Source organism: Physeter macrocephalus, chromosome 14 (genome assembly GCF_002837175.3).
Source record: "Physeter macrocephalus isolate SW-GA chromosome 14, ASM283717v5, whole genome shotgun sequence".
In the NCBI taxonomy this organism is placed as follows: Eukaryota; Metazoa; Chordata; class Mammalia; order Artiodactyla; family Physeteridae; genus Physeter; species Physeter macrocephalus.
The window spans coordinates 117,289,482-117,301,257 of NC_041227.1; the positions used below are offsets into that span (position 1 = coordinate 117,289,482).

General features: G+C 40.4%; 1 protein-coding gene and 1 pseudogene across 1 annotated transcript in view; one reads left to right on the forward strand and one right to left on the reverse strand.

The window, feature by feature from the left end:
- Window position 1: 1 nt before the first annotated feature.
- Window positions 2-11,776, reverse strand: part of NBR1 (NBR1 autophagy cargo receptor) — a gene marked incomplete at its 3' end in the record, with an annotated part of 17,913 nt that continues 6,138 nt past the window's right edge. The window contains exons 3-12 of the mRNA XM_028498117.2: window positions 11,298-11,360; window positions 10,568-10,586; window positions 9,758-9,780; window positions 3,628-3,822; window positions 3,222-3,299; window positions 2,524-2,738; window positions 1,871-2,038; window positions 1,021-1,230; window positions 219-378; window positions 2-124 (exon numbers count right to left, since the gene is read on the reverse strand). Coding sequence (XP_028353918.1) covers window positions 2-124; window positions 219-378; window positions 1,021-1,230; window positions 1,871-2,038; window positions 2,524-2,738; window positions 3,222-3,299; window positions 3,628-3,822; window positions 9,758-9,780; window positions 10,568-10,586; window positions 11,298-11,360 — 1,254 coding nt within the window. The remainder of the gene's footprint in view (window positions 125-218; window positions 379-1,020; window positions 1,231-1,870; window positions 2,039-2,523; window positions 2,739-3,221; window positions 3,300-3,627; window positions 3,823-9,757; window positions 9,781-10,567; window positions 10,587-11,297; window positions 11,361-11,776) is intronic.
- Window positions 4,725-6,051, forward strand: LOC102986314 (thyroid transcription factor 1-associated protein 26-like; annotated as a pseudogene).

Consider the following 11,776-nt stretch of genomic DNA (forward strand, 5'->3'; position numbering starts at 1 on the left):
CCTCCAGGGTTGGGGCAATGAACTCCACAGACACAACTCCCACATGGCCAGCCTTTAGGCAGGGAACCAAAACATCCTTCTTTTCTGTAGAAGCCAAAGTCAGGTTTCCCCACATGAACTTGAGCTGAAAGGAATAGTGACAAGAGAAAGAAAGCCTGTCAGTTAAACACACTAACACCTCAGATCACTTCATCTTCACGTTCTGTGGGGAAAAATACCTTTGTGTCTGTACTCCACTTTACATTTCCTGTATTTTTCATCCTCCAGTGTTTGATAAACTTGGTTCCTGGCTGCAGGTGAGTCCCGTCAGGCAAATTCTCATCTACAAATGCTGCACTGAGGGTTGGCATAACTGAGGCACAGGGCTGCAAAGGGAGCCTGAACAGAAATTCAAATATTTAGTCACTTGCTACTGGGTGTGATGTCTTCTGAATACCCAATACAGTGGTTTGAGACGCAGACAGTGACCCTGGAGGATGTACCAATGCGTTTGCCTTAAAAATAATACTAACAATGGGAATCCCCTGCCGGTCCAGTGGTTAGGACTCCGTGCTTGCTCTGCAGGGGGCGCGGGTTCAATCCCCAGTTGGGGAACTAAGATCCCGCAAGCCAAAAACAACCCCAAAAAACCTCAAAAAAACAAAAAAAACCCAAGGGGACCTGACTCCTAAGCTAAAAAACTATGGTGAGGATAACTAAAAGGGTCCATAAATTAACTAAAGAGTTGGGCTCTTAAAATATTTGCTTCTTTTGCTTCAAATCCAGACTGCCTACAGTGAAGAGAGGTCACACCAGCCAGTTTCTGAACCTTACTGGTTTCTGTTTTTCTGAAGAAGGCAACAAAGCAAGTGTCAAAGATAACTACCAAACCACCCTTTAAGAACACCAGGATCGGAAAATGGGAAGTTTTAAGGGTTTGGGTGTTATGCGTTACCGATAAATAAGACAGAAGTTGGCTTAAGTTCCAGTTTTAGAGGGCTGGACCTAAAGTCCTGGCTCCTGCCCTGGCCCTGGGCTTACATTGGGGTGTTAGACTGCAGCAGGCTCTCGGGTCGGCCCAAAGGAGACTTGGGGCTCTGGAGCCCATGGATCGAATTCCACAGATGAATCTTCCTGTGGAGTTTAAGCTGCTTTTTAAGTTCTTTGACCTCTGCTTTACGCTGTTTCTTCTCAGCTCGCAACCTTTGCTTTTCTGCTTTAAGAAAGTTCTTGTCAACCTGTTTCTGGAGCCTGTGAGATAAAAAACACAGTCTTAAAAAACAAATCTCACAAACAAATCTTGAAGCTATTCAGGAACTTCCCTGGTGGTCCAGTGGGTAAGACTCTGCGCTCCCTATGCAGGGGGCTTGGGTTCAATCCCTGGTTGGGGAACTAGATCCCGCATGCATGCTGCAAAAAAAAAAAAATCCCACACTCCACAATGAGGATCCTGAGTGCCACAACTAAGACCTGGTGCAGACTAAATAAATAAATGAATAAATATTTTAAAAATCTTGAAGCTATTATGAGCCACTTGTGGTCTCCATCAGCATCAGCTTCTAGGTTAGTTTCTTAATTTCTTTCTGTAGTTCTCATTTCCATCTCATTAGCTTTGGAGGATAATTATCCCCGTCACTGCACATCAACTGGAAAGGAGTGGGAAGTAAAGAGACTATTTGTTTTTTTTGTTTTGTTTTTGGCTGCGCCATGCGGCACGTGGGGCCTTAGTTGCTCGACCAGGGATAGAACCCGTGCCCCCTGCTGTGGAGTTCTAACCACTGGACTGCCAAGGAATTCCCAGGAGACTATTTGTAGTTTTGTGATTCACACCCTGTCACCAAAACCAAGAAACCAAACAGAGAACAAGCATCCCATGCACATATGGTTTTACCTGGCCTGTTCCAGAGCAGCAGGAAGACGAGGAGTAGAGAACCTCGAGTGAGAGAAGGGTTCAGAGGAAACCACAACAGGTCTCCGCAACTTCAGCAGGACATGGTTGGAATCATGGGCATATGGCCCCGATTCACAATCTTCACAAATATTGTAGGATGGGCAGAGGCTGTGAGGAAAAGAAAGGCACAGTGGGAAGTACCTGAGGTTGGGCGATAGGGACCCAGACTTCCATATTTGCTCTATTACCAGCTAGGTGGGAACCTGAGCACATCACCCATCCATGCCATGTCTCAATCCTCATGAATAAAATGAGGATAATAACACTTCACCTGTATCTATTTCAAAGGACAATCTATGGGAGAAAATGAAATATGAAAGCATTTGGAATATGGAGATAATCCTTGGGGATCCAATTTTGTTTTGGGGAACTTAATTTTGGCTCTTTTAATTCAAAAGTATATATGAACACCACAATCTGAATACCCTTCAAATAGTTATTTTCTCTTGTGGGTGAAGAGTAGCTTGTTTCCAATCCAGAGCTGCTATGGCTGATGCTCAGAGGTGAGCACACCCTTTACCTCCCAGAATGCTAGAAGGCCCGCCTGCTCTAAGTTCTACTAAGAGCTATTCATTGCCAAGTTACTGCTTTACCTGCACTGGTAGCGCACACCAACAATCCTTCTTTGGCAGCTGCTGCAAGCAATATGCCAGTTGAACTGGTTTTCTGGCAAAAACAGTGTTTCCTCTGAAATAGGCATTGAGACTTCTGAAGGACAGGAACCCAAGGATGGATTCTGGAGGATAAGCTTCTCACGTAATTTCTGTTCAAGCTTCTCAACCGTTTCTTTAACCACTTGCTCTCTAAACTAGAATACAGAGAAGATGGGGGAAAAAAACCCTCAGTTCCAAGACTGGAAAAAGGCATGAAAATATCAAATAGACTTGAAACCTCACCATCTCTGGTATAAGAGCATAATAAACAGATAATAGCTACTGAATGAAGGGAAACAAAGCAAAAAAAAAAAAGTATTCCTTCCATAGCTAAACTGGTTCAAATAAAATACCAAAAAACCCATTGATGAGTAAATTTCTAACTCTTCCTTCTCAAGCATAGAAATTTGTCCCTTTCCCTTACATCCTTAGAATTAAACTCCCCCCCTTTTCTAGTACATTATTGTGAAAGCTAGGAACTTTCTTGACTGGAACTGCTCTAGTTTGGATATTATTAGCTACTACTCTTCATTCACCTGTACCAGAGGCAGCAGCCATCTGGATTTAGCTTTCTGTTTCTTCCATATTCCACCTGTTCCAACACTGCTGCTAAAACCCAAGCCAGAAAGAACACTCACTGTCTCTAGGTAGCTTGTGAACCAGTCTGGGGGCTTGTCTTGAGGCTGGTCTGCGTCACGTGGAGCAGGTGGTAACTGCTGCAAGTAAACATAATCGGAGATAGTTTTTTTCTTTTTCTGTTTAAAGTAAATCTCCTGAAATGTATTACTTTGAGGTTTCTGTTGCCAAATAATATAAATATATGGTCAAAAAAAATGAGCATGAAAGAGTACAGGAAAAACCAAAGTCTTTATGTCACCCTATTCATGCTCCTCTCCAGAAGTAACCACTGTTACTAGTTTCAAAAAGTCAGACGGAGACAGTCACAACAACTCCCAAATCTTTGATGAACAGCTCAAATCTTAGACTAGAGACAATGAAACATAGGTTAGAAAAATCATAGAGACAGGTCCATTCCCTTCGTACCTGTGCTTCAGGCTCCTCTGGGGTCTTCATGTCTGATCCCAAGACTCTCACCAGTGAAGAATAATGTGCAAGTGGCTTCTTCCCTGTCCTTGCAACTGGTCGTTTTCCTGCTCCAACTGGGGGTGGGGCTTCGTAGACAACACGATAGCCTTCATGGACTTGCATCTGCAGTTGGTTTCCCTGCTTAACTGCCATCTGAGAGCATACGTTATGAAATTAAACAATATTGTGTGATTCTCCTTTCCTAAATAAAATTTCAAAGACACCTAAACAGAAGGGGTGTGGTAAAATATGCTGGAAAATATCAGGATTCATGCTTCTTTTATTAAATCAAATGACAAATATGTTAACAGTCTGCGGTTTCTTTGCCAAGAATGTTAACTAGGAATGGTTTTGTTAAAAACAAAAGGGTTTTAGTGTAGCTCTTCATTAGGTGAGATGTTTTCATTAATTGGGTTACTACTTTTCTGTTTAATTTTTTAAATTTAAGTGTAATTGACATTTATTAGTTTCAGGTTACAACATAATGATTTGACATTTCTATACATTGTGAAATAATCACCAGTTTGTCTAGTTACCATCTATTAACTGGTTTTTATGTAGGACTCCACTTACGGATTCTAATTTCAACTTTTCAAAAGTCAGTTCTAGACCCAGGAAACTTAAAGCTATGTCCAAAGTTAAGCGTCTACCTTCCCACTAAGAATAGTATTTTGGAAAGCATGCTTAAGTGGTCACCTCTTTTTGAAGAGCATCTTCTTAAATATCCTATTTTGAAAACTCTACTTCAAGGAGCATTTGAGATTCCATGAAGGTACTCCAGCGTCCAAGAAGAGATTAAGGGGTCAAGTCCATGGGGTTCTAGCTCCTCCCACTTGTTACCCAGTGACAAGATTTGTTCTTCCTTTATCTATTTTCATACGTTAGACTTCTTAAGATTCCATTTAAAAACAGCATTCCATGTCCCAAAAGTCTGAAAGCTATTATCTTAGGTCAGGGATCAGCAAACTTTCTTTTTTCTTTTTTTAATTGAAGTATAGTTGATTTACAATGATTCAGGTACACAGCAAAGTGATTCAGTTATTTATATATATACATATATATATATATATTCTTTTTCAGATTCTTGTCCATTATAGGTTATTACAAGACACTGAATATAGTTCCCTGTGCTATAGAGTACATCCTTGTTGTTCAGCAAACTTTTAGTTTTTTTTTTAAAGTCTTTATTGAATTTGTTATATACAATATTGCTTCTGTTTTTTTAATGTTTTGGTGTTTTGGCTGTGAGGCATGTGGGATCTTAGCTCCCTGACCAGGGATCAAACCCACACCCCCTGCATTGGAAGGTGAAGTCTTAACCACCAGACCACCAAGAAAGTACACAGGAAACTTTCTTAAAGGGCCACATAATAAATATTTTAGGCTTGCAGGCCATTCAGTTTCTGTCACAACTACTCAACTCTGCCATTGTGGCACAAAAGTAGCCACAGACAATACATGATGAATGGGCATGACTGTGTTCTAATAAAACTTTATTTATAAAAATATGTGGCCAGGGTGATGCTGGCAGCAAGGTGGCAGACAGGGATTTTTGGGACACGTAACAAAGGAGTTTTACCGGCAGGATTCAGAAATAAGAATGTGAAACAGAGCACATGGCAACCTAACCATCAACCATCTGTAGGCCTTTGTGGGGAAAGTTCGCAAGGGAAGGCTTTACATTTTGAAGAAAACTAAAAAGTCAGAAAAATTATAAGAAATTGCTACAGCGGGAAATGAAGGCTCAAACCTCACAGGAATCGCAATTCACAGATTTATATCCTGATCATCTGAAACACCTCTACTTAGATTTGGAGGAAAAACTCAGGAAGCCACCTGTAAAAGTTGACCAGTCCTTATCAGAAGAACAAGTTGACCAGCCTTTGTAAGAAGAATAAGTAGATCAACCTTTGCCAAAAGAGCAATATAGTATTGACCAGACTTTGTCTGAAGAACACTGTAGCTTTGAGCAGCCTCGGCCAGAAGAACAATGTAGCATAAGAGTAAATTCTCTTGCTATTCCAAAGAAAAATAAAAAGAAAACATCAAATCAAACAGCACAGGAAGAATGTGAACAGGTATAAGCTAAGCATGCTGTTAAAGAACAAGAATTAGGAGGAAAAAAGAGAGAGAAGCAGCTCAAAGCCTCTACTAAAAAGGGCCAGTATTATCTTCTTTTTGTTTTTTGACCGCACCATGAGGCTTGCGAGATCTTAGTTCCCCAACCAGATACAGAACCCATGACCTCGGCAATGAAAGCTCGGAGTCCTAACCAGTGGATCACCAGGGAATTCCTACCAGTATCTTCTTTAAAAACAAAAACAAAGGGGCTTCCCTGGTGGCGCAGTGGTTCAGAGTCCGCCTGCCAATGCAGGGGACATGGGTTCGTGCCCCGGTCCAGGAGGATCCCACATGCCACGGAGCGGCTGGGCCCGTAAGCCATGGCCGCTGAGCCTGCGCGTCTGAAGCCTGTGCTCCGCAACGGGAGAGGCCACAACAGTGAGAGGCCCGCGTACAGCAAAAAAAAAAAAAAAAAAAGAAAATTAAATCAGACATGTCATCCTTAAGGGTTAAAATATCTGCTGGCTATTACGTTCTCTTGAATATGTACTATACCTCCTAACAGTTAACTAAAACAGAAACTGGACTGCTAAGCTATGCTGAATAGAAAATGTCCAAATATTTTGTTTTTGTAAAAGCAAATTATCTATATATACTCTACATAATGTGATTTCTCTTCCTTTCTTAATTATAAAATATTGGCTAAATTCCCCATGCTGTAAAATATATCCTTATAGCTTATTTATTTTATATATAGTAGTTTGCACCTCTTAATCCCCTACCCTTCTTGTCCCTCCCGACTGGTAACCACTAGTTTCTTTTCTGTATCTGTGAGTCTGTTTCTTTTTGTTATATTCACTAGTTTATTTATTTATTAAAAATATTTATTTGTTTATTTATTTATTTGGCTGAGCCAGGTCTTAGCTGTACCATGTGGGATCTGTTCCCTAACCAGGGATCAAACCCGGGCCCCCTGAATTGGGAGTGCAGTCTTAGCCACTGGACCACCAGGGAAGTCCGTTTTACTTTTTAGATTCCACATATAAGTGATAACATACTATACTTGTCTCTCTCTCCCTGACCTATTTCTCTACGTTACATCCATGTTGTTGCAAATGGAAAAAATTCATTCTTTTTTATGGCTGAGTAGTATTCCTGTGTGTGTGTGTGTGTGTGTGTGTGTGTGTGTGTGTGTACACATCTTCTTTACCCATTCATCTGTTGATGGACACTTAGGTTGCTTCCATATCTTGGTTATTGTAAATAATGCTGCTATGAACATTGGGGTACAAGTATCTTCTCAAATTAATGTTTTTGTTTTCTTTGGATATATACTCTGGAGTGGAATTGCTGGGTCATATGGTAGCTCTATTTTTAGTTTCTTGAGGAATCTCCATACTGTTTTCCACAGTGGCCACCCCAATTTACATTCCCACCAACAGTGTAAAAGTGTTCCTTTTTCTCCACATCCTCGCCAACATTTGTTATTTGCGGTCTTTCTGATGATAGCCATTCTGACAGGTGTGAGGTGATTTGTTTCTTATTTATTTGCCTCTAAAGGAAGGTTGGCCTGGAGAACTGAAAGAACCTTCTATTTGAGTGACAGGTTCAAGCATATAATACTTTTGTATCATATTAAATTCAGATGAAATACAATGTTTACAAAAAATTTTAAATATATATATATACACACATACATATATGGCCAGCTTGCCAGCTATAGTTTGCCAACTCCTATTCTAGATCACAAACCAAGAAGCTTTTTAAAAAATATATGGTAGACGGGCTTCCCTGGTGGCGCAGTGGTTGAGAGTCCGCCTGCCGATGCAGGGGACGCAGGTTCATGCCCCGATATATATATATATATGTATATGTATATGTATATATATATGGTAGAGTCTGTGGAAAAAATTGCTCAAGAAACAACTACAATGAACTGTGTCAAAATATAAACATGGAATTTTAAGTATTATATGTTACTACAGAAAAAAATGTATGTAGAAAAAGTCTTGCTTCCTAGGGCAAGACAGGCTTATATAAACTCTAGACTGCTGAGATCCAAGATTTCTGACAGAATAGGTAAACTAATAGTGGCTGTGAGAAAGGTAGAAGAATTCTGAAGTTTTTAAAAGACTTTTTAAATGAAACTACTGTAGCTTCTGAATATGGAAAAAGAAAAGCCAGAAGAGTTGGAGAAGAGTAAAGGGGTGTTGGGAGACATCATGTTAGAACAGCTTAAAAGCAAAAAGGAAGGGCTTCCCTGGTGGCATAGTGGTTAAGAATCCGCCTGCCAATGCAGGGGACATGGGTTCGAGCCCTGGTCCAGGAAGATCCCACATGCTGAGGAGCAACTAAGCCCGTGCGCCACAACTACTGAGCCTGTGCTCTAGAGCCCGCGAGCCACAACTACTGAAGCCCGAGCGCCTAGAGCCCGTGCTCCGCAACACGGCTAATGGAATTCGGAATTCAGAAGCCACTGCAATGAGAAGCCCACGCACCACAACGAACAGCAGCCCCTGCTCACCGCAACTAGAGAAACCCCATGTGCAGCAACGAAGACCCAACGCAGCCAAAAATAAGTAAATAAAATAGATTAAAAAAAAAAAAAAAGCAAAGAGGAACTAGGAAGACCACGTGAAAACTGGGGCAGAGGGAAATTTTTTGTTGTTGTTGTTCTGTATTTTTTAATAAAATTTGTAATCCAATGGACACACAAAACTGCGCTGAGAAAATGTTTCATAAATTAATAAGTGTTAGGAAGTTGCAGGAGAGGTCAAGGTCACAGGAAGAAGGGAAGTCAGTCTTTTGTACAGGCTTTTTTTTTTTTTTTTTTTGCGGTACGGGGGCCTCTCACCACTGCAGTCTCTCCCGTTGCGGAGCACGGGCTCTGGACGCGCAGGCTCTTCGGCCATGGCTCACGGGCCCAGCCGCTCCGTGGCATGTGGGATCTTCCCGGACCGGGGCACGAACCCGTGTCCCCTGCATCAGCAGGCGGACTCTCAACCACTCCGCCACCAGGGAAGCCCTGTACAGGCTTTTTGTGTGTGTGTGACACTTCCAAATGGTGGGGGCAGGGCCCGTGCTGCAACGAAGTGCACTTATACAAATGAGTGACAATACAAAGTCTGAGTATGAAAATAAGATTTTCCCTGAAAACACATTTTTGGCACAGATTTAAAAAAATGTACGTTGTGGAATTTGATTTTTAAGTCAGTATTATATATATTTATATATATTATATATTTATATATACACACACACATCCCAAGTCCTGCAGAGGGAAATTACGAAGCATGAAAAATTACTAACAGAGACGGGTATTTCAACTAAGAGAAACCAGGAAAGGGCCTGAATGCCTAAAACCAAGAGACTGGCTGGTAAATGAGGATTTCTGAGTAAAAACCAAGAAGACATTGGCTAACCTTTGAAACAAGTGGCACTCAGAATAGCAATTCTGACCAAAAACCAGGAAGGGTAAATCCAGCTTCTGATTTTAAAAAAAAATATTGCCTTTCCCTCCCTAGACAAAAAGTGATTATGGAAAATAGTTTAGCCTGGATTAGAAGTTCAAAAAGGATAGTCAGTGAAAGGTCAGCTTAGCACACCTTAAATAAGTGACCTTGAGGAATACTCTAATTCATCACTGACATACAAGAGATTGTAACTGGATGGTTTATACCTTAAATTCTTCCACATTATAGTGTAACATTCGATAGGGAACAAGGTGAAGGAAGGAGATAAAAAATGTGATCCAGAAAGCAACATTTCAGAGAGTTCTTTCAATTCTGAAATGCCAGTACAGTGGCATCAAGACCAGCAATGAGATGCAATGATACTGGAAAGAATCTTTATATTAGGAGGTACCTTTTGCTGCGTGGTATGCTGAACTCATCACAGTCTCCCTAAAAATGGGTTTTGCTGTGTTTATAGACATTAGTTTCTCCACATGGCTAATGGAATTCAGGCTCAAGTTTTAGTCCATAAACATTTTTAAAATTATTTGAAAATAAGATGAAATGATCATTACCTTAAGTGCTTCTTCATATTCTCCTAAAAGGACAAAAATATACATACTGTGATTTTTTTACCAGCCCAAAAGATTCTATTAAGCATGGACAATTCTTATTTTTAAGAATTCTTAGCTTACAGTCCTTACACATGAACAGCTACTACTTTTTTGCTGACAAATTCCCTTCTTATCCCATCATAAATAGAAGCTACCTGCAGATTAGTTCTCCCCCTTAAATCCCTCTCTCTGCTACTAGAGTCTTCCAGTTACAAAAACTCAATCCAGCTCCCTCACACTAGGCTTAGTGAAGCTCAGGACTCAAGGAAGTTCAAGGATGGTGTTAATACTATCATTTCAGCTGGTTAAAATAAGCTTCTGGGGGCTAGCCTGGGAACCTAAGCTTCAAATATAACATTGCTCCTGTGGGAAAATGCACCCCATGCTCTCAAAAACCAACCACCTTATTTATAACTTGACTTTAATATATATACCAAGTCAAGGACAAAAGCAATACCAGGAAAAGAAGTTAAATGTGTTGAATTGGGAAACATGTTTTTCAAAACATTAGCATCTTAAATATAAGAGAACCTCTCATTAAAGCTGTCCTTTGGGTCCAATCAAGGCACCAACCTATACACAAAAAACTGTTATAAAATAAAAATCTCCTATGTAACTAATGCCTATGGGTAAGTGAGTGCATTTATTGCATACCAAATTCTACTCTAAAATAAATACTGCAACAAGATTTGAATGTAAATGGAAATGCCAATGCCTATGACCAGATTAAGGCTTTCAAATAAAGCTGAATAGGTTCTCTTAGGGACTCACCTTGACTGTTGATGGATACCTGTAAAAGGAAAAAAAGCAACAGTGAATTATAAACCTCTCATCAACTGAGCAATTCAGCATATCCAGCCTCACAGGATAGATACAAAACCTCAGGTCAGCCATTCAGCTTTTCCAGTATCTGAACTAGATGTGAATAATTAAGTAATTTACTGCTTAACTATTATATCCTCCTTTATTTCAGGTAGTTAAGAAGCAGCATAATATAGTGGTGGCTAGGAGCCTGGGCTCTGGAGCCAGAGGGTGTAATAAAGTATTTGTATCAGAGGGTATGAGTAGTACCCTACTCTGCTATTTCCAAGCTTTTGTGCCTTTGGGCAAGTTACGTAAACTCTCTGTGCCTCAGTTTTCTCATGGGTAAAATAGAGATAATGATAATAGTACTGTTGTTAGTCTGACACATTGTAACCACTCAATAAGGGTCTGTCATTATTATTTTTATTACTAGAAACTAAATAGCAGCTTGCGATATAGTTGATCACTAAATAGTTTTAAAAGTTATCTCTCAGATTTTCTTCTTCAATGTCGCTTCCCTATTTCAACTCCATCTCAGATGGCACAAATCAGCTTAGAACATGCAATTAACAAATATGTTTAAACTCCTACACAAATGAGATAAACATTATTCTGAACTTTTTGAGCTCCACATCTCTCTTGAGAAATAAGATCCCTATTCTGGATACCTGGTCATGGGTACCATAATATACTTTACCTCTTCATTTTCCTCATCCAGGTATTTTATTTGAATAGTGTTCAAATCAAATGAAACTTTTACCTGCAAATGAAATGTACACATTATATGACCAAGTTACCAAAAAGGCAGGTTGTAACAGAACCCTAGAAGTCATAAAATAAAGGATTGACATATTTCACTACATAAAAATTAAACATTTTACATGGTTAAAAAAAAACAAAGTCAAAAGACGAACAATAGACTGGGAAAAATATTTGCAAACCACGAGAGACAAAGGGTTAATATCTGCAATACACAAAAAGCAACTGCTGGGGCTTCCCTGGTGGCGCAGTGGTTGAGAGTCCGCCTGCTGATGCAGGGGACGCGGGTTCGTGCCCCGGTCCGGGAAGATCCCACAGGCTGCAGAGTGGCTGGGCCCGTGAGCCATGGCCACTGGGCCTGCGCATCCGGAGCCTGTGCTCCCCAACGGGAGAGGCCACAGCAGCGAGAGGCCCGCG